Source organism: Triplophysa rosa, linkage group LG13 (genome assembly GCF_024868665.1).
Source record: "Triplophysa rosa linkage group LG13, Trosa_1v2, whole genome shotgun sequence".
NCBI lineage: Eukaryota > Metazoa > Chordata > Actinopteri > Cypriniformes > Nemacheilidae > Triplophysa > Triplophysa rosa.
In genome coordinates this window covers 6,875,315-6,896,394 of record NC_079902.1, presented here as the reverse complement: position 1 = coordinate 6,896,394, position 21,080 = coordinate 6,875,315, and the positions used below count along the sequence as shown (strand labels likewise).

Genomic DNA, 21,080 nt, shown 5'->3' with positions numbered 1-21,080 from the left:
TGTTATCTAAAACAGTGTGTGGGATGGAGGTGTACAGACATGAATGTCTTTATGTTTGTGCATGTGTGGGTTTCTGGCTCCAGAACTCTGATTGTGAAAATTGTTTCGCATTTCTGTTTCGACTTTAAAGGGACAGTTCACCCAAAAATGAAAATTCTGTCATGAATTACTCGCCTCCCCAAGTTATTGCAAACCTGTATACATTTCTTTGTTTGGTTAAACACACACAAAAAATGAGAATTAGAAAAATGTTTCTGAGGCACCACTGACTACCATAGTAGGACGAATGAAAAAGGTAGTCAAAGGTGACCCAGAACAGTTTGCTGTGCCACATTCTCCAAATATCTTCTTTTGTGTTCAACAGAACAAAAAATACATACAATATGCTAGTCAATGGTGCCTCAGAAATCTCAGCTGCTAACATTCTTCCAAATATCTTTCTTTGCGTTTCATTTATAAAGGTTTCTCAATGTGTCTCACCTGAATCCCTCCTTACAGATGCACGTGTAACCATTTATGGCGTCGACACACTCGGCACCATGCTGGCATTTGTTTTCCATGCAGTCATTGTAATCCTGCTCACAGTGCTGGCCAACATACCCCGGCAAACACTCACACCTGACAACCAGAACAAAAACACACTCAATACAGTTTAGACACAAAATAAAAGCAAAAGCAAACTGCGGCTCTTGCTCTGCTGTCAGGGAGGTCGTGTTTCTGTGAAGTTCTCTCAAGTTCTGAGCTATATATCAGGTTCTCTCATTTCCCAGCGGAGCTCACCTGTAGCCCTTACTGAGAGGAACACACTTGGAGTCGTGTTGGCAGAGGTCAAAGTCAGGCAGACAGGGGTCAACCACCTCCTCGCACAGATCGCCTGAAACGCACACAAAGAAAAGCAACACACACTGTTAAACAGTTGCCTCCTCCAGCGCTCGGAGGTTTATCGCACGCTGAAACACTCAACTGCACCAGGGTGAAGTGCTCGGTGAACTCTTTGACTAAACATACAGCATGTGTGTCACGGCCCGCCTCGAGATCTACAGTCTCACCATCTGCCAGTGTTTAGAATGCGTGTTGCTTTTTCTTCATCGGCTTGACACTGAAACAGATCTTTGTGCGATGGCAAAACCCTTCAACTCAGTGGGGTCCACGTGCCACCCAGAACCTTCAAGACAGTAGGACCCTGTTTCTGTCCACCTGCTGTAGGAGGACATCCGTCCCTCATCCAGGCCATACCGGGTGTGAAAATCCCTACAGCCGTTCGCACACTCATTCAGTAAAGTCCTTCCTGTCCAATGCCGCTCTGTACACTTGTGGTGGTGTTGCGAGATGCATGGCACAACAAGAGCTCTGAAACAGATGTACCCTCTCTGTGCTCTGGCCCTTGAGACCGGGTTCACAGAGTCTGCCAGCCAATTTCCTTTGCTTTTGCAACCGTATATGTGTGGAAGTGCGTGTTCTCGGGGGAATCGGCGCAGTTGGGTGTCTCACTCAGGGCTGATGCTGTTTCTTACAGTGCGTTTGCAGGGTTCGTCTGAAGCTCAGGCTGTGGGTTTGTGTGTCACTCTTAGATTGTTCCAAACCTACATTTCTTTTTTCTGCTGAAAACAAAGGAAGATATTTGTAAGAATGTCAGTAACCAAACAAAGCTCATCCCCCATTTACTGCCATAGTAGGGAACATAAATACTATGGGAGTCAATGGGGGATGAGATCTGTTTGGTTACTAACATTCTTCATTTGTGTTCGGCATTTATAAAGGTTTGGAACAGTCTGAGAGTGAGTAAATGACGACAGGATTTTCTTTTTTTGGTGAACTATCCCTTTAACAACATACTGTATATGAGATTATGATGGTGATTCAACCAAATTGCAAGTTCCTATGAAATTTGTGTCTTGACTCGAAAAGTTTTTAATTGTGGAAAGTTCATAACAAATGATCTAATAAAACAGTTCAAATCAATACTTTGTGTTCGGTTATTTGCTCGTGTACCAAGTAGCTGTGTAACAAGCCTGATAATGTACTGTACATTATCCCTTACTTAATATTTTGTCTGTGACACAGCGATTAGCAGTTGGCTCTCTTTGGGGCACAATAACATTTTATAAACCGTCTGACAGGGACTCATCTTTAACACACTGTCCTCACAGATTGGACCTGCTGTATATAGTCCCAAACGAGAATGATCAACTAAAGCCACTTACAACTCACGGATTGCCCAGAGTCACTGTAAAAAGAGTCTGTTGGATCTCTGATCTTCCTTCTCTCGTGCTCTTCATCTCATCTCACCACATAATTACACACTATTTATATGAAACTAATGAAAAATATATTCTCTCATGGGCATCTGATGAGCCCCGGATAGTCGTGTAGGTGGCAGGCAGAGAAAAAGGAGACATACTACTTAGTGTGAAGGAGATCAAGCGGACAGTTTCATACAGTTAATGAAAAAATACAAGATCAGATTAAATGATCTAACTGATATTCACGTTTACTGCACAGCTCTACTATTATACTCCATACTATTTATTATGACATTTAGACAAAATATCAAAGATATTTCAAACTGAAAACTCATAAAAATACAATGAAAATGATATCATAATTTTAGCGCTGCATAACGATTAATCGCGACTAATCGTTTGCAGAATAAACGTTTTTGTTTACATAATATATGTTGGTGTACTGCGCATGATAATTATGCATATATAAATACACGTACATGCATGTACTGTATATAATTAAGAAATATGTAACTTTTGATATGTGTATTTACATTTTTATATTTATATATAATTTATATTATATATAAATATTAAATATATTTTTTCTTAAAATCATGCATCCATGTGTGTGTATTTATAAATACATAATTATCACACACAGGACACCAACATATATTATGTAAACAAAAACTTTTATTCTGCAAACGATTAGTCGCGATTAATCGTTATGCAGCACATCATTTATTCACCCTCGTGTTGTTCAAAATCTGTGTATGACTCTTTCCTCTGTGGAGAAATGTCTCTGTGGTTGTGTGTCCATACAATGGAAGTCAATGGGGGCCAATGTTGTTTAGATTACCGACATTCTTCAAAATATCTTCTTTTGTGTTCTCCACAAGAAATAGTCATACAGGTTTGGAATGACATGTAAATGATTCAAAAATGTGTATTTTTGGGTGAACAATCCCTTTAAGACTTCTTAAGAAAACCACTGGCCAACCAGACAGCTGTGTGGGCTCTACAAACTAAATCGTCCCGAATGCCGGGCTTGTACCACTGCAAGTCCACACACCCACCCACACACACTATGCCAGCAGTACTCGCTCCAAGGGAGGTGGCAAGGAGGCATGCGGTTATAATGACAGGCCCTGCTACCAGCAGTTGCATGTTCTCTCTCTTCAGGAAGGAAAAGTGAAGGGGTGGAAGATGAGAAATGAATAGAGGACAAGAGTAGTGGTGCCACTGGGCGGCACTTGGCAATTCTAAAGCAGAAACGAACAGAACAGCGGACCTCTAAATTCGCACAGTCAGGACTTATGTCAAAGGCTAGTTTGTTTAGCGAAACTGCCCTCCACCAGTCCAATGATGTATATTATTTTGGTCTCCTAATGTTTTCTTAGCCACCTCAGTTGTGGCTTAAGGATATAAATGAAATTGGTAAGGCCAAGTAAATGCGATGGCCTCACTGCGGTACATGTGAGTAAGACAAAGAGGGTAATATGACTACGAAAATAGCTCTCTGAATGGGGTTAGAGAGTTTGCTACGGCTACTTTTACGAGCTACGTGAATGGCTTTTGTACCTCGGTAGTTGGGGGGGCAGATGCAGGTGTAGTTGTTGATTCCATCCACACAGGTGGAGTTATTCTCACAGTCGTTGTCTTCACAGTCATCGGGATTCACCTCACATCGCTGGCCCTCGAACCCAGGAGGACACACACAGCTGCAGGAATGTGGAGGAAGACAGCGATCAATACATCAAATGTAAGAAGGAAACACACTGCACATTCGACTTTCTTTTCTCTTTGTTTCCCTCGTGCATTAACTTCCTCAAAATGTATGAACTTCCTAAAAAATAAGCTAAACTGTTGCATTTAAGATGCACAGAATACATCAAAATGAAGGTTGAGAGCTGAGGTGGTCATGCGACCGTATACTAAAACCCCTCTTATGCCGCGGCCAGACTTGACTTTGAGCATGCGAAATTCGTTCGGACGGGATTGCGTTTCCGGTCTGACGCATTCGCGGCTTTATGCCGGCCCAGGCACAGAAATTTCCAAAAAAACGCATCGCCATGGTGACACGTTTGAGTAAAAGCAGTAACACTTATCTCACCCTACATCAGAACAAACGCCCGATTTTACCCATCCGCCCTGTCCATCGCCTGCCACTTCTCAAGGGTTGAGCTAGAAGCTTATCGTTCTCACTCCAAGACAAAACTCGTGACATATTTATCTACCAACATATTTAACACTCAACATAATCCAGCCCAGCCCAGTTACATCTCAGTGTTTTGTTAAGTCATTGGGAGGAACTCGAGTTTATGTGCCATTCCTGCTGGATGCAAGAATTGCATTGAGGCTTAATGCGACATTACCAAAGCTGGCGGGTGATTTATGAGACACTGGGGATGTTTATTGTCCCATTACATCATTCTGCCTGTCTCTTGCTTCTGTCAATGTCCCTGAGTAATACAAGCTTTGAATTTTTAATACGCTGATTTAGTCCAGATGCATGCGCATTCTCCATACCAAATGAAGAACATTCTATTTGTGGGTATAAGATGCGGGTGATTTGTGGATGATAGCTGAAACAGGAAATAATGCCAGACCATAAGCACTAAGCCATGGGTCCAACACTAAGAAAACAAATTTGTATGAGATGTACCTGTACTGCCCATCCTGTCCAGGTGTGACGTGGCATGTGCCTCCATTACTGCATGGCTGGCTGATGCAGGCGTTGATGTGGATCTCACAGTTGCGGCCCTAAGAAAAGAGACGAGAAAAGCACAATGAGCAGGATTGAGAGAGAAAAAAGGCCAGGACTTGCTCCTGTCTGATGTTTACATCCCAGGTCAAAGCCTGCCGGTGAACCTTTAAAGAAAGTGTCACATCATCCGACAATATAAGACAAAATAACATGATGAATTCTGAGCAAAATGTCAAGTCAAATGTTAATTCCAATTTACCTTTCAAACAAAGTTCAGCAGCGGCTATTAAAGCAACACTGTACGACCTCAGTCAGACTATTGCCATATTTATTACAAGTTACAGCGAGGCTGTATGGGATAGTCTGCTGTTCAATAGCTTAACTAAGGTCCTAAGTCACGTCTCATTTCCACCACCAAAGTTTTCTTGAGAAGTTTTTTTACACTGGGAAACCAAGATAAATACCAATTTACCCCGTCGAACAGGCTCAAAAGCCAGATTTTTATACACGCCAAAAATGATGAAGGCATCTATCCTGACTAAGCTTCATTGCTCATACTTAAGGATTTGTTCTAAACCACTAACCCTAATATATTGCACTTTTCTTCCACACCACTCGGCTACAAGGATGAATTATACCTCAAATCAAGCTGCCCGTTGAGGAAAAGTGTGGTACTATTTTTCCAAGCCAAGAGATGAATGTTTTTCACCTGGGACATTGAACATTGCCATGGTCTTAGATCACATAGACATTGTGGTGTGTGTACTTTTTGGGAGGATCTATTGACAGAAATGCAACATACATAACTATGTCTTCAGAAGTGCATGAAGACCTTACACAATGAAGCGTTATGTTTTTATTACCTTAGAATGAGCTATTTCTATCGACATACACCGCGGGTCCCCTTGCATTGAATTCGCCATGAGGTTTCTACAGGGGCGCCGCTAGCAATTTGGGGCCCTATGAAAGAATATGAGGTCGGGCCCCCTACCGCACCAAGCATACAAGCCAACTTGTATACAAAATCTTTGTCTGCAATTTTAATAATACATTTATCATTTCTATTACATTACTACCAGTACTGTTACTACTAATAAAACAGATCTCTGGGCGTGCGCGGGCCCTTAGAATCATCCTAACTCCGCCCCCTTAGCTACGCCCCTGAAAAATGTGGTCTGTGCTCTAAATCTGAATCATCTCTAGAGCCAATCAATTCGCTATGAAAAACACAAGCCACATCCTCAATTGTTCTCATTCCATATTCTGTTTCACCTGGAAATACGTCACAATATTAAAGTAAAGACGACCGAGACATATCTCTTCTGACCAGTAATAAACATCCTTGCAACGCCCTATCAACCATTTAGCAACATCGGATGCTGGCAACCGCATATCAATGCTCTGGCAATCAATCACAAACCTCACAGCATCGTGGTGTTGACTCACACAGGCAAGCTCCACTCACATTTCCTCATAAAATGTTCAAATTACTTTGTTATTCTGTGCAATATCGGTGCCCAGAGCAACATCGTGGTTTATAGAAGATGTATGAACACTAGATCCTTTTACACTCAGCGGTTGTTGCAACTCTGTGACTAACACTCTCCATTTCAATTCAAGATGAAAGCTTTTGCTTCTGATACGTCTGTTTCCTCAAAATGCTTTCTCTCTCTCTCTCTCTCTCGCCCTCGCTCTGTTATTCCCTCTCTCTCCTAATGTTTGATTGAATTCAGTCCACTTGAACATTCTAATTAATCTTCACTTACTTGGAGGACAGACACACACAAACACTCACCCCTACAAGCGACCTTGAGAGAGGCGATTTTAATTAAAAGACAGACCGTTGGTTTTGTCTTGTAGAGGGCAAAGGGTTAAGCTCTTATCTGTTCTTCAGCAGAACAACACTGACAGGAATCCCATAACCAAACAAAAGGCTAATGATTGCATGCTGCAGCCTGGACCCGCACACACACACACACGCACGCACACACGCACGCACACGCAAACACGTGCACACACACACACACACACACGCACACACGCACACACACACACACAAACACACACGGCCTCCGTACAATAAGAATAGGGAAGTAATCATGAAATTTCTGTTACAGCGAGTTAGCTCAGGAAGACGGATACAGGCCTCTCGTGATGATGTGCAAAACTCAGAGGAACATTCTGTGCGTGTGTGCAGAAGGACAGGAAAGATGCCAACAGCTGCTATCCCAGAATGCACCAGGAGCAGCATGTATTCACCTTGTAGCCAAACGGGCAGGTGCAGTGGTAGGAGCCGGTGACATCACTAACACAAGTGCCGTTGTTCTGACAGGGGACTGCCAGACAGGGGGCGCACTTGGACATCAGATTCAAATCGGCGGGACCTTAAAAAATAATGAACAGAGAAGGTGTCAAACATAAAGCGAGAAAGAGAGATACGAAAATAAGTGGGAATAAAGGGGAGGTGATGACTTTAAAGTTTTGAAAATGTCATTTTTCTAATATCATTTGTAGCCACGCCTGTGTGTGAAATAATGGATGGGCTTTGATATTATTGGCTAATATTTTTCTCCGCCCATACAGCCTTGGTTACATCATCAGGAGATAATAGTTCGTTCAGAAAAAAGAACAGATTTTTCTTTATAATTAAGAATAACATACATTCTCATGTACATTCTTTTGTGTTCTGCAGAAGGCCATACAGGTTTGAAATGACAATAGAGAGAACAGTAAGAAGAAAAAAGAGAGAACAGTAAGACTCACCTTTGCACTGGAAGCGGCTGAGAGGGGTGGTGAGCAGCAGTCGGTCCGCCATGTCGGGTGGTCCGGTGCAGCGGGCGATGCCAGGCTCTTTATACCCAGCCTTCACCCACTGAGACAACCAACGCAGCTCGCAATCACAGTGCAAAGGGTTTGCGCCCAGAGCCCTGCAGGACCGGAGATGAATGTTACACACACAAATACACGAATCCTTGTCAAAGTCAATCAAAGCCAACCTGTTCTACATCCTTTAATTCTGCGCCCAATGAAACACAGGGCCCTTATCCCTAAACAGGGATTTTTTTCTGACAGCTCTTTTCAATGAGGAAACAAGGAGCTATACAGTAGCCCCACTCTACACCAGCAAGGGGAACGACAGCCGGAGGGGGGAAAAAACTAAACACGGCCATAAGGCTCCATAATAGATGCCTTTTAGCTGTAATAAAATTGACAAAGATTTCCTGTGGGACTCGGTCTCAAAGCGCACAGCACAAGGCTGCTCTATAGCAAGCGGCGCTCTCTCCAGGTTGCACCCGGTAATGAGGTAAAACCTATATGGAGTCTAAAGACCTGAGTTGGTCTCTGAGACAGAGAGAGCGGCACACACACTTACAAATGAGATAGAGACGTCAAGTGGCTGAAGGCTCCCTCTGGAAGAGTTGAAAGGTCATTTCCGTGGAGGGTTCTGAAAGAAAAGAATTTGAGAACGAAGCACTGGGAGTTGCTCATTGTTTCTATACTCTAAATGATGAAAGAAAGTGTAAGGGTCAGTCATTCACAGCATTTTGCACGGATTATTGAAAACCACCACAGATTTGCATAGAGATGTCTCGTTGTGTGCTGTGTCAGTTCTGTTTAATCATTCCTCCTGTTACTGGGGCCTGAAGCCACACAACGCAATCTGAGCCTGTGATCGGACAGCTACGGCCCCTCGAGGCCAACCCTGGGGCATTCTGGGAAATTAAAAAGTGACAATGATGACTGGCTGGCAGACTTGACTTAAAAGGGGTCGGAATAAGGCGGGCATGTTTTCGTCTGTTTAGCAGACTGTGCACGCAGGGTGTTGATAGCAAATGTGTGCAGAGAACCTTTTAATGTTTTCTTTTAACAGGGGCAAGGTTTGGACCTGTGGTCTGTTAGATGCTTCCTTAAAACACACTTTTCCAACTCTTTCTAGTCATTTCCAAGGGTTTGCGTAACACAGGCAGCACATGAGACTTCTGTCTTTTTCCTCTCAATTCAAATAACACAATTCTAGCTTGCATTTCATGAATCCCAAATACACAAATTAAATGAATATATTTTAAGCATAAAAATTGACGCAGCTCAAATCATGTTCACACAATAAATGATTACAGTTTATTTTACCAGCTTGGAAGTAAAAGTGAAACTATAGAATCCAACTATAACAGGCATTTAAATGTAGTTTCAAGTTTTTAACATGACCTAAAACACATTAAGAAGCTTAAATCTTACCGAGCGTTCCCACCAAACGCGACTTGCGTGAATGAATCGCGCTAATCGCGTGTAGTTGGACACTTGAACATTTTGAGTTTACTCGCTTCATTCGCACGTGAAATTCGCTTCAGAACAGACGCGAATTCGCGTCATGGGAGGGGCTTCTGACAGGCGGCTCCAGTCTCGTATATACAGTATATAGCTCAAATTGAGTAAAGATCGTTTTTTTACAACTTACCAGACTGTCCGACCTCCTCACTCACTTTCTTCTAAGCAAGATCCTTTTTATTCCTGTTTCGATAAAAGTAAGATGTATAGTACAGCTCCGGGTATCCACATACAGCAAAGATGATTTTGTCCTCCATTGTTGTTTCGGATTTCTGCCTCCGCTCGCTACATCATAATAATGTCACAAATTTTTGCCAAAATTCAGATTTTTCAACTCGCGCGAATCACGCGCTACACCCGAAACACTCAATTCGCGCCGCCTCATTCGCGCGAATCGCGCCGCTGGATGTCCTACCGCGTCTTTGCGTTGACTTAACATGTAAATCACTCGCGCTTAACGCTTCATCGCGTTTGGTGGGAACGCAGCTTTATAGTTTGAATAAAAATCAACCCCTGGGACTCAAAAGTTGAGCTGAAGAAACAGAATTGGAAATCTACTGCTCTCTTTAAGACTTGCTGATGCTATGAACATGCTGTTTTGTGTACTGTTTATATAAGATTGTGTAAGATGTGGCTGTAGCAGATCACTGGATCATCAGGTAAAAACAAAAGGGTCTTACAGCAGGCGGAGAGAACGCAAGCCATCAAACGCATGAACCGGGACACATCGAATGTGATTGTAACTCAAGATACTGCAGAGAAACACCAAAGAGAGACAAACCAACATTTTCAGATTTTTAGTCATGGCAACACAAAACATCCGCAAACACAGGTATACCAATGGTTTAACTTACAGAGTAGCGAGCTGAGTCGTGTTGTTAAAGGTGAGAGGAGCAAGAACATTGATGCTGTTGTTACTGAGGTCTCTGCGGGGAAAACAAATGTAAACACAGCAGATTCATTTACACACCCTGACAAACACTAAAGATGCTGAATATTCCTGAAAATCCAGACATTGAAACCGAGCCAAAGGATTTTTTCCCCTAGCAATAAAAACAATACAATCTTCAAAAAAGAGATTACTCGGATTCATTTTAACTTGACAACTTGGACAAAACTGTATTGCAAAAGAGTACATAAATACAAAAACGTAAAAGAAAAAATACGTACAGCAGTGACAGTTGTTTCAGGTTAGCTAGCTCTTTGGGCACAGATGTGAGGAAGTTTCCTTCCAAATACCTGAAATGATAAGAAAAAGTGGTTTACAGAGTAGTCTACAGTACACACATTCACAATCCCAAAGTCAGAAAGTTTCAAAGTCAATGTCAGACCTTCATTTCTAACCCACAATGCCGTATAAACAGGTCAAAACAGACAAACTCAGGTATTCTCTAAAAACATTGAATAAAGTATAGTTTTCTTAAATAACAGCTTTCTGTGTTTAAATAGATCTTTTTATTTTCTCGTTTCACTGAACGTGTCACAATGCATTCTGGGATTGCCTTTTCCACCGCGGGTGCAATGCAATGGGCAAAACAATACATCTTAGTGAGCGTCAGTGGTTTCCCTGAAACTGTTGTCTAGGTAGGCAGCTCACTCAATTCTGGAACAGAACTAAACACCAGCCCTGAAGAGTAGTTGCTCGTATCGATTATTTACAAAGTTTGCCCGTCGGTTCAATTCATCCTCATTTTGACACTTTGCGCCAGGAAACTGGAGAGAGCTGCTAAAAGGCTCTTAGCTGAGCCCAGCAGAACATCAACAAGCCTCAGCATCACTCCTATAGCACAAGAGGCAGTGACGGACAGATTTGAGACTTTCCTGCTATCAGCTGATAATGGAGTCTGTCAGTGAGAAAGAAGTGCGCTGCCTTCAAAACAGCAGAGAATCAATGCTGCTTGGGTCTAAAGCCCAGTTAAACATTTTAGTTTTTAGTCTTGTTTTGGTAACACTTAACAAAAAGTTCTCACTTGTTAGCCATGAGGTAATGCATTAGATATTGTGAATGAACAATGAACGACAAATTATGATTTTATTCATTTAGGTTAATGATAATGTATAAATGTACCATTGCTCAATGTTAATTTGTTAGTTCATAAAACATTAAATCATGTAAATTCATCCAACTTGTGTTACAAAATGTAATGATTAATGTAGAAATAAACTATTATGATTTCATATTTGCAATTGCATTAACTAATGTAAACAAAACTGAGTTTATTGTAATATTACCAAAACATCCTCCATTAACTTGAGGACCAGTTTTGCCGTAGATTAAATATTAGGCCTTTTTTCAGAGAAATGATTTGTAACGTAAAATCTTAAATGTTTTTCTTTACTATGTGCAATTGATGCGTTTTTGCTGAAAAACCAACAAGGCCCCACATTCTCGTTCACCTCACTTAAGCGTGTCCTACATCAGTCTCTCTCTGTCACTTGTTATTGTTATCGTGTGATTTCTTGTCTTCTCTGAGTCTCGGTCATCTCATTCAATTGCTTTCTCTCCATCTCTCCGTCCGTCTCCATCACTCTCTGACTTCATCTTGGTGGGTGTGTGAATGGGTTGTGTCCAGTGATAATGGACCTGCGTGTCAGGAGTTCTCTCCATCTGATTGGTCCATTAGATTACGACAGAAATTGTTACTGGGTGATGGCTCACTGGACCTCAGTTACAAGATCAGAGCAATTTCAAGTGTGTCTGTGTAAGTCTGGATCAAGTGCTTCCAATTACGTCCCGATACATTGAAAATAGAATAAAAATCCATTGTACAAATTTAAGATTTTATTCAAACTGACAAAGCAAGACCATTGTACCTCCTGAATAAAACATTGATAAAACAAATCTTGCCATTTCTAGCTTAAGTTGTTTGAGAAAGATTTTCTAAATCAAACTCAAACAGCCGTCTAATGTGGCGACGAAATAAATATTTGATAGATGAAGTTATAAATGATCCGTAAAATGCCCAAAGATATGCAAAGAAAGAAAAAGGGTTATGAAAAGAAACTCACAATTCAGTTGTATCTTTCGGGATGCCTTTAGGTAGCGAACGCAGCCCTCGGTTACTACAGCGCACCACGGTGTCTGAGCATGTGCAGGAATCCGGACAGCGAGGGGTCGGCGGCAGACAGACGTTCTCTTCCACGCCTGAGAGAAAGAGAGACTTGAATTTTTTATGCTCCTTCACATCATGCAATAGAAAAATTGGTTGCTAAGAGAACTAATATAGAAACTCATCAATTCTTTAAAAGGAAGTAATAGGAAATAGTGAAAGAATGGTGGAAAAACCACAGGTGTGTATTGTGCGCCTGATTCAAATTCATGCTCTTTCCCAAAACAGCACTTTCTCCAACGCGCAGGAGCAACCCGGGTATCGTTATTACAACACACAATTGCTCATAATAAGTGATGCAGCGCACGGGAGTTTAACATCAGCAGCTTAATAGTGCTCTTGGCCCGACTGCTCCTCATTTCCTGCAGGCTTCCTCTCGAGCTGCTTTCATCCAAACTTTGCGAGATGCTATCTGCTAAAGGCTGAATTACACCGCGGATTAAATAGAAACAGGGAATTAAGCCATTAATGGGAGGTAATGGAGACCGAGATACGCTCCAACAATAACACCAGGGCCGAGTCTGGAAAGAGAAGGCTAGATCAGCCGCAAACACGGAGGAGCCGGGGGGTCGCGGGCTTGTTTTTCAATAACTGGACTTCGTCAGGCTACCAAAAATATCTTCCCGTAAATCAATTTAGCTGTTTTACTCTTAACTGTAATTGCAGAGCGCTGGCTGGAAGTAGCTGGATGTTGTGGTGGTGAGTTTTTTTGGCGCTTAAGTGATGGTGCCCCCGACCCAAGTCGAGAAGGAAGAAAGCCTCATTGCTCCGAACGGAATAACAACACACGAGTACTGACAGATGAGCTCCTCAAACTAATGGACCTCTAGCCGGGGCGATTTCTCTCACCTTGAACCTCTTTATTTCTAAGTGCTGCTCTGTCTACGGCTGAGCAGACTCTCTTAACACAATATTCCCCGATGTCTCAGAGTAGAGAAACAGTCGTTTCTGCCCCAAACGCTGCAGCTTTGACACGGAGGCTTTCTGGAGCACAAGACCCTGGCCAAACCGCAGTTCCTTTCTCTCCGTAAAACTTTATGTCAGTCTCAAGGGGTTTTGTTTTCCTCTCCGTCTTTAAGTTCTTCCTTATAAAAACCAGAGCGAGGAGAGATAATGTTAAGGCCTCCACGCTCAGCATTTAATTCGTCCTCACGGTGCCCTCGCGGTGAGGCCGTGTGGGACGTCGGCCCGGTGCGATTTACTCGACGCTGGGAGAAGGGGATGGTGTGGGAAATCCGAGGAGATGGAGCGTTGAGCGAGCCCGGAACGGTGTCTAGAAGGAGCCGATTTCGTGGCCTGATCTAAGCAGTTTGATTTCGTGGGAACTGGAGATGAATGTGGTGTCGATGGAAGAGCAAACGGTAGCTGAGGTCTGCAAACTCTTATTAATGTCCTGACAATAAACCTCTGATTCGTTTGACAGCATGAAAGTGTGTGTGTAACCTCTTAAGAGGTCAGAGTGCACACAGAAGAGCAACAGAACAGTTTGGAATAGAATGAAAAATTAATAGATTTACACATTGAACAATTTTAGTTATTAACTAAATAATTGTGCTGAAGATATAAATGAGCAGGGATGCACATAAGTGGTGCGCAGGTGCGCACGCGCGACCAAAATTAAAAATGCGCTCTGTAAATAAGTTTAGAACGCTCATTTACGTACTGACATGGTTGAAACCTTTTGTTGCACAATCACTGTTTTAGACTGACTAAATGTAATACTGGATAAGATTTCCGTTTGTACTGAATGCTGCCAAATCTACTGATATCTCGTTTGTTCCCGGTGATAAACGGGACTTGGGTGTAAATGATGAAAAACGGAGTATTGGTAGCTCCGCCTTTGTTGGTTCTGCTTTCGTTACTAGAGAAGCACGCGGCACGCGCAGCCTCTGTGAATGTCTGGAACTGCGCTGCACGTCTACCAAACACCGCTTCTCTTAAACTTTCTAAAAGGACAAGCTGTTTAAACTTGACACTTGCACGCAGCTTGTGTTTCTCTGTGCTATACTCGATCCCAGCTCCGCACCGCAAGTCTCCATGTGCGTTCGCAAGTGCACTTCCCAGCAACCTGCCAAAAACCAAAGAGGTTGCCGTTTAGGTTTCAAAATTGGTGTTGAAAATTAATATTTACTAATGTAAAAAGAAAAACAAGAAGAAATACATTATCATTGTATTTTAAGTGTACTTTAAAGTAATATCAATATAGTATTATCCCACTTTATTATTTTGTTTATTGTTCATTAAAGAGTAAAACTAGAACTTTTTTACTTTTATTTTTAATAGGTAAATATAATTTGTCACACTATGTGCAATGTGAGCACCAAACCGAATCTCCAGGTGCTCTCTTGAGAACCAGATAGAAAAACTTATGTGCACCCCTGTAAATGAGAGAATCATTTTTAAGAACAATAACAACAACAAACAACTATTACTATTATTATTGTATTATTATAATAAATATTTATACTATTATATATTGTTTATAATAATTATTATTTATAACAACACCAACAACTATTATTATTATTATTATTATTATAAGGCACACATGATCTGACTGATAACACTGAATTGTACGATAGCACTAGGCCCGATTCACATTTCGCGTCTTTTCCACGTTATTTGTTATTCACGTTATTTTGTAACATTTTACAATGTTATTTTAAATGTAGACGCGCAGAGGGGGCGACGCGGTCGCGACACGCATGCGCTGCGACGCGCTCATTTTTCAGGCGCGTCGGCGCCGCATTGAGATGAAAAAATCTCAACTTTTCAGAAAGCCGCAAGTGCACCGCAGGTCATGTGACAAGAACCAACCAGCCAATATAGACGAGCTCGATGAAAATGGAGACACAGATGATCACAGCACAACTAAATCTAGTAGCAGAGTTATTGAAAGGTATTTTCTGTGCATATAATCCATATATCCTTTGTTTATACCTCTTCGTCTCAACGGCTATGGCGGCCCATGGTTGCTTAGCGACGACAGACGCCAGGAGAGCGCAAAGTCCAGGCGCTTTGGAAAAAAGGAGAACGCAGTGCAGCTCACGTTTTCCGGGCGGTTTTAGACGCGAAATGTGAATCGGGCCCTACTGTATTTTTGTTGAACTGGCTTTGAAAAAAGCATCATGTTTAATTCAGTGTCTGGAAGTCACTTTCCAAAGTGGTAAACATCACCACCCATCTTCCAGGGAATATAGCTTTCCAATAACAACACCCTTTAACCACGGCATAATCAACATAAGTGCTTATTGCTTTAATACACACTCTTTAAAGCAGGCATTTATGGAGCTACTGATCCATTAACAGACTGAGCTCATGCATAAGATATTGAGCTAGTGGAAGTGACACAATGAATGGAGTTTTACCATCACAGGTGAAATCAGGCATGGCCACATCCTGGATAGGAATCTCCTTCAGGAAGGCAGGTTTCTGGCAGCGCGGGTTGCCACTGACCACTCTGGTCTTCTTCAGCCACAGCCCTAGCCAGGCTAAGTGACAGTCACACACGTATGGATTAGACAGCAGGTTACTGTAAACAGAGAGAAAACAAAAACAGCGTTACTTCACAATTATGACGGTAAGCAATCAGCAAGGTTATATTACCACATAAACAATTAAACTGCATTCTGTTTAACACAGCGGAGGGATGGCATGGATGCATTTGCATTTAGATAGCAATACAATTACATATTGTGACTACAATGCAATCTGCAGACTTTTCACATAGTTACAGTAACACAAATGGTTTCGTTTTTTAGGTTGTTGACAATGTGATATTACTAACCATGATTATTGATCTTGTGTTAATACGACATTTTTTATAATTTCATAAAAAAATCAGCAACTGTTTAAAACGTTGCCTGGAATTACAAACTCTCTCTCGCTTTCTGCCACCATACACTCATATTTTGAGAATGATTCATTGGCCAGAAAAGAGAAAATACAATTTGAAGCTCATTTTTACTGATAGCATTTTTTATTTATAAATATAATATTTATGATTATTATTAACAATAATAATAAGAAATATTATAAATAATAATAATTCATATTACATTTCTTCTTATTATTCTACTTCTTCATCTTCATCATCATCATCTTATTATTATTATTATTATTATTAATACCATTATTATTGTTATTAAAAAGCAAGACAGATGCTTATAGACTGTAGGTCAGTGAGTCAAGCAAACAATATATTGACTTTTTGTATTGCCTTTTAACACTTGCTATTTAGAAAACGTACTGTCTTTTTATTATATTTATTATAATATATTTACAAACATTATTACAAATTATATATATACACACAAATTATTTACAAATATTATTATAAACAAACACACAAAGAATCGTGATTCATTCAAAGAACCAATCATCAAGTCACATAATAAAATCCCCAATTATTTCACAGTTATAAAGGTATTATTAAGCAGCCACCCAAAGCTTCAGAAATAAGATGAGGGCCGTGTAATAAGACACAGACACATTTTCATCAGGTTTGGGTGCAGAGTGATCCATCAAGCCATGGCTATGGGGAGCGCTGGAGCCGAGGCTTCACAGCCAACTTATTGTCCCATTTTTCACACGTCCTCTCTGAGCTCTGGAAATTCATGCACTGGAGCAAAGACCTAAATCAAAAAAGTTTAGCCTTGAGTGCAAAGCGTCACCAGCAATGACTCTAGAAGGCCCACCAGGGAACCGGCTGACGGCCCACTCAGACGCCCGTCTGACTGATACACACGGTAGCAGTGGCCCATGCTGGTACAGGCAGAGAAGAACTCTTTAATACAGTAACAAACAGAGCAGCTGAGAGTGTCTGCTACACTATAGCCTGCGGGATAAATAAATGGAGTGTGCTGACCTTCTGCTGGTTTGCCAATAGACGTGTTGCAGCTAAAGGGTATAGGCCTATACCTCTGTTTCACACCAGCAATCTGTTTGTCTTTAATTATTCCTACAGCACTTTCTGTACACATGACTTATTTCAAAGGGCAAAGAAATGCAAGACTACGAGAGAGAGAGAAAGAGAGTACATTTCTGTATAACTCTATATCATATGTCTAGATGTTTGAATAGACCTTTGGCTTTTGTTGTCGTTTTATTTGGTTTAATAAAAACGAAATTGATTTTGTATAAGGTGCTGTTACATGAACTACTGTGATAATAGCTTCAAGGTTACTATAAGAGGACTCATGCATCATGGAGGTGATGTTTTAACTTTATTTTAACTTCAGTCATCATCATGAGGTCATCAAAGTGTTAACAGTGGACAAACGTTGAGAAATTATAACAAAATGTAACTGCTCAGGTGTTTAAAGGCAGACCAATACATTACTATATGAAGAGCGAAACATTTAATGACACACAGGATGATTTCTCAGCTAAAATGAATAAATGAGAGCTATTTTAACTATTATAATCAATAATTAAATTTCAGAGTCACAAAAGCGACTCTGTCCTGACTGCTTCTTTCAGCCCTGTAAACTCTCCGCCCGGAAACTCTCATCCACTCTGCTCTAATTTCAGCAGAGGTGGAGGGGTGAATGATGGAGTGAGAGAGACAGAGCAGGAAAAGTGTGTCCAACGTGCCTGCTGCACAAAAGAGGGAGGGGAATAGCTGGCGACCCTCTCTCTCTCTCTCTCTCTCTCTCTCTCTCTCTCTCTCTCTCTCTCTCTCTCTCTCTCCCTCTCTCTCTCNCTCTCTCTCTCTCTCTCTCTCTCTCTCTCTCTCTCTCTCTCTCTCTCTCTCTCTCTCTCTCTCTCTCTCTCTCTCTCTCTCTCTCTCTCTCCTGGTCTGGGTATTTTTAGCTGGCCTGTGCTGAAATGGACATGGCTGTGTCAGTCTCTGGGTAATTAGAGAGCTAAAGAGCCCTGCAAAAGAGAGTCTAAAAGAGCTTATTGTAAACCATGCAAATGATGCATGGTTGAATTTTTTTACTTGTGTGGAAGACGCATTTGAGGAGAATGACGCGCATTCGCGCCACCCAATTCCAGTCAACATGTGCCGCCCGCCGCACAATCCCGTCTATTTACTCGCGCAAATAGTGCAAAGTGAACCCAAAGTTAGAAAAATCAATACTGAAGCCCCTCCCCTAATCCCACCCCCAAAACTATTGTCACTATCTAACAGCAAATCGTACTAAAACATACAAATAAGAATGCACAAATTCACATGAAGCAGCCGTATTAAATAGTTACTACGGTATAGTTACGAATTTCTGTGAGATTGCTATGTTTTTTAGCGGTTTGCACCACAAATGCTGAAACGTTGAGCAATTTTAAACGTTATTAGCTTAAATTGCTTACTTGAAAAAAAACGTATTACGCGTTCTTTACTTTTGTAAAAAAAAAAAAAAACATGAATAAATGTAATAATTTAATTACAGTTTTTTATACTGAAATGTACTAAAAAATAAACAAACCGTGTGTATTGTTGCACATTGCGATATGTTCCAGTAATACAGCGCCACATCATATTTCATCAGTTTACAGCTGCTCATTCTAGTGGCGGTTGTCATTTTCATTCATTTTTTGAAACTACGGTTCCACTTTGTTATTCTGAATGTTCATCAGCATCTGTTTCTCGGTGAACATCTGTGAGATCTCTTCATTTTCTCTGTTGATCTTTCTTTTTCTCGTTATTCCCTCAGGCTCGTGATTGGAGTGCATTTTTGTTTATCGGCTCTTTGTTTACTTCCCCGCAAAATGCTGCGGCAGTATTAATTTGTATTAAAAATGTACCGCGCATCATTCTGCCCAGCTGTTCTCAATTCTTTCAAAGCACACATTCAAAAGCAAAAATGCAATGGTGCTAGAGAGGATTCGGTGAATTTGCCTTTGTATGGACATTATCATCATCATCATCGTACAAAATTCTAGTCCATTTTTAGTTAGCGGAGCAATTTTCCTTTTGAGCCGTTTCTGAATAACTCTCCCTGCCCCAGGGGGCAAGCCAACAATTTCTCATCCGAAGTTCAAGAACAACCATTTTCGACCGGGACAAGAAAACATAACCTTATAATTTTGAAAAACATCTGCAAACAATAACACATACGAAAAATGGAATTCTTCCCCTAAACCGCATCCTTATCCTCTTTGCATATGGAGATATAATAGGCACTTGATTGGTGGAGGTGCGTGACCCGATAGGCTGTTTGTGTTTAGCGGAACTGAATTTTGAACTTAAATCAGCATGTGGGTTTGGTGCGGACACAGCAACTTCGACGAATAGTTTGATTAGGCAGCGAAGATTGTTTCACTTTAAATTCGTAGGAATAATATGTTATTATATCTGTTTGTTTAACGCTAAAGAATTTAAATTGGTTAAGGATGCATAACTGACTGAAGTCGTGGAGGTGAATGAAGTGTGCGTGTGGAGGACTCACATTGTGGAGAGAGAATGCAGAGTGTTGAAAGCTCCCGGGGCGATGGTGGAGATCCGGTTATCGTAGAGGGAAAGCAGGCGCACAGAGCTCATGCCGGTGAAGGTGGTGTTATCCACACAGCTGATCTGATTACTCCTCAGCATCCTGTGAGGAACACAGAGGCAGGTCTGATCACACCGAGCTCACAGTGACAAACTGTTATGGATTCAGTGAATAGCAGTTTAATAGTATGATTGTTAACATCTCATTTTGGAAACGTTACTTTGAGAAAGAAACAAGCGTTCACATGTACTGTTTGTTGACTCATAACTGTGTATGTGTGTTGGTGTCGCAACTGTATCTTTGTGAGAAGCTGATGTCCCCTCAAGACACGAGTTACACTGGCGGGACCTATAGACGGTTTCACCAGAAGTTCACTTCTGGACTGTGATTGGTTATAATATAACAATTTATTTGATATTTAATTTATATTCATATTTATTTAGAATCGTATTTTATGGTATTAAATGAAATTAAAACTACTCAACCGATAATAATTCTTTGAGGAGGTTTACAGGAAGTTAAGCTAGGGCCACAAAATTTGTTTATGTTGTTGCCGCTGAAACGGTCTATAGACAGTCATAGTCCCATATGGTCCATAAAATGCTTTGAAGAAGTAAAAAAGTTAAAAGGTACAAAGGGTTAGGGCATGAAAAGAACGAAAGCGGAAATTGATCACTTTCGTCTCTCTATCGCCATCTCTGTTTGAAATATGACATTGCAGGTTGCTTTACATACTTTTCTATACACATGCTGTAGTCAAACTGACCCACGAAATTCAACCGGACAGCTTACAACTTATTATTATTATGCACAGATTTTTTTATGTACTTTATATTTATATAACCCCCCCAAAAATACAGATAAAAAGGGAACACATCTTCAACGAGTGCAATCTTTTGAAAATGAAAATTGCCCACTCTGATACAAGAACAAGTGTGCTTTATAGAAGAAATTAAAAAATGATGAACAATGTTTATGAAAACATAAAAAAATAGTTTTCGTTAGGATTTTTTTTTGATGGACATCAGATTATTTTCTATGAATATATGATCATACCATACACAGTAGCAGATTAAAGAACAGAGCCACTGCATTGAAAAAAGAATCTTAAAACGGACAAAAAGCTGATGTTTTGTTGGTTTTATCCTTACAGTATATGCTGCACCCTTTCCGAAGGTGGTTAACATCCCCCTTTGTATAACAGTGAAAACATATGAATGATGGAAAATGACGTCAATGGCAGAGAAGAACTGTCTCATAAATGACAGAAAATTCTGAC

At 40.9% G+C, this 21,080-nt stretch overlaps 1 protein-coding gene across 1 annotated transcript in view; it reads right to left on the bottom strand.

Moving 5' to 3' along the window:
* slit3 (slit homolog 3 (Drosophila)) overlaps positions 1 to 21,080 on the bottom strand; it is a 150,311-nt gene that overhangs the window by 15,387 nt on the left and 113,844 nt on the right. The window contains 13 exon segments of the mRNA XM_057348920.1: positions 481 to 618; positions 781 to 874; positions 3,807 to 3,946; positions 4,891 to 4,988; positions 7,192 to 7,316; positions 7,696 to 7,859; positions 8,306 to 8,377; positions 9,939 to 10,010; positions 10,113 to 10,184; positions 10,429 to 10,497; positions 12,268 to 12,403; positions 15,737 to 15,900; positions 19,760 to 19,903. Of these exon segments, the coding sequence (XP_057204903.1) occupies positions 481 to 618; positions 781 to 874; positions 3,807 to 3,946; positions 4,891 to 4,988; positions 7,192 to 7,316; positions 7,696 to 7,859; positions 8,306 to 8,377; positions 9,939 to 10,010; positions 10,113 to 10,184; positions 10,429 to 10,497; positions 12,268 to 12,403; positions 15,737 to 15,900; positions 19,760 to 19,903 (1,488 nt within the window).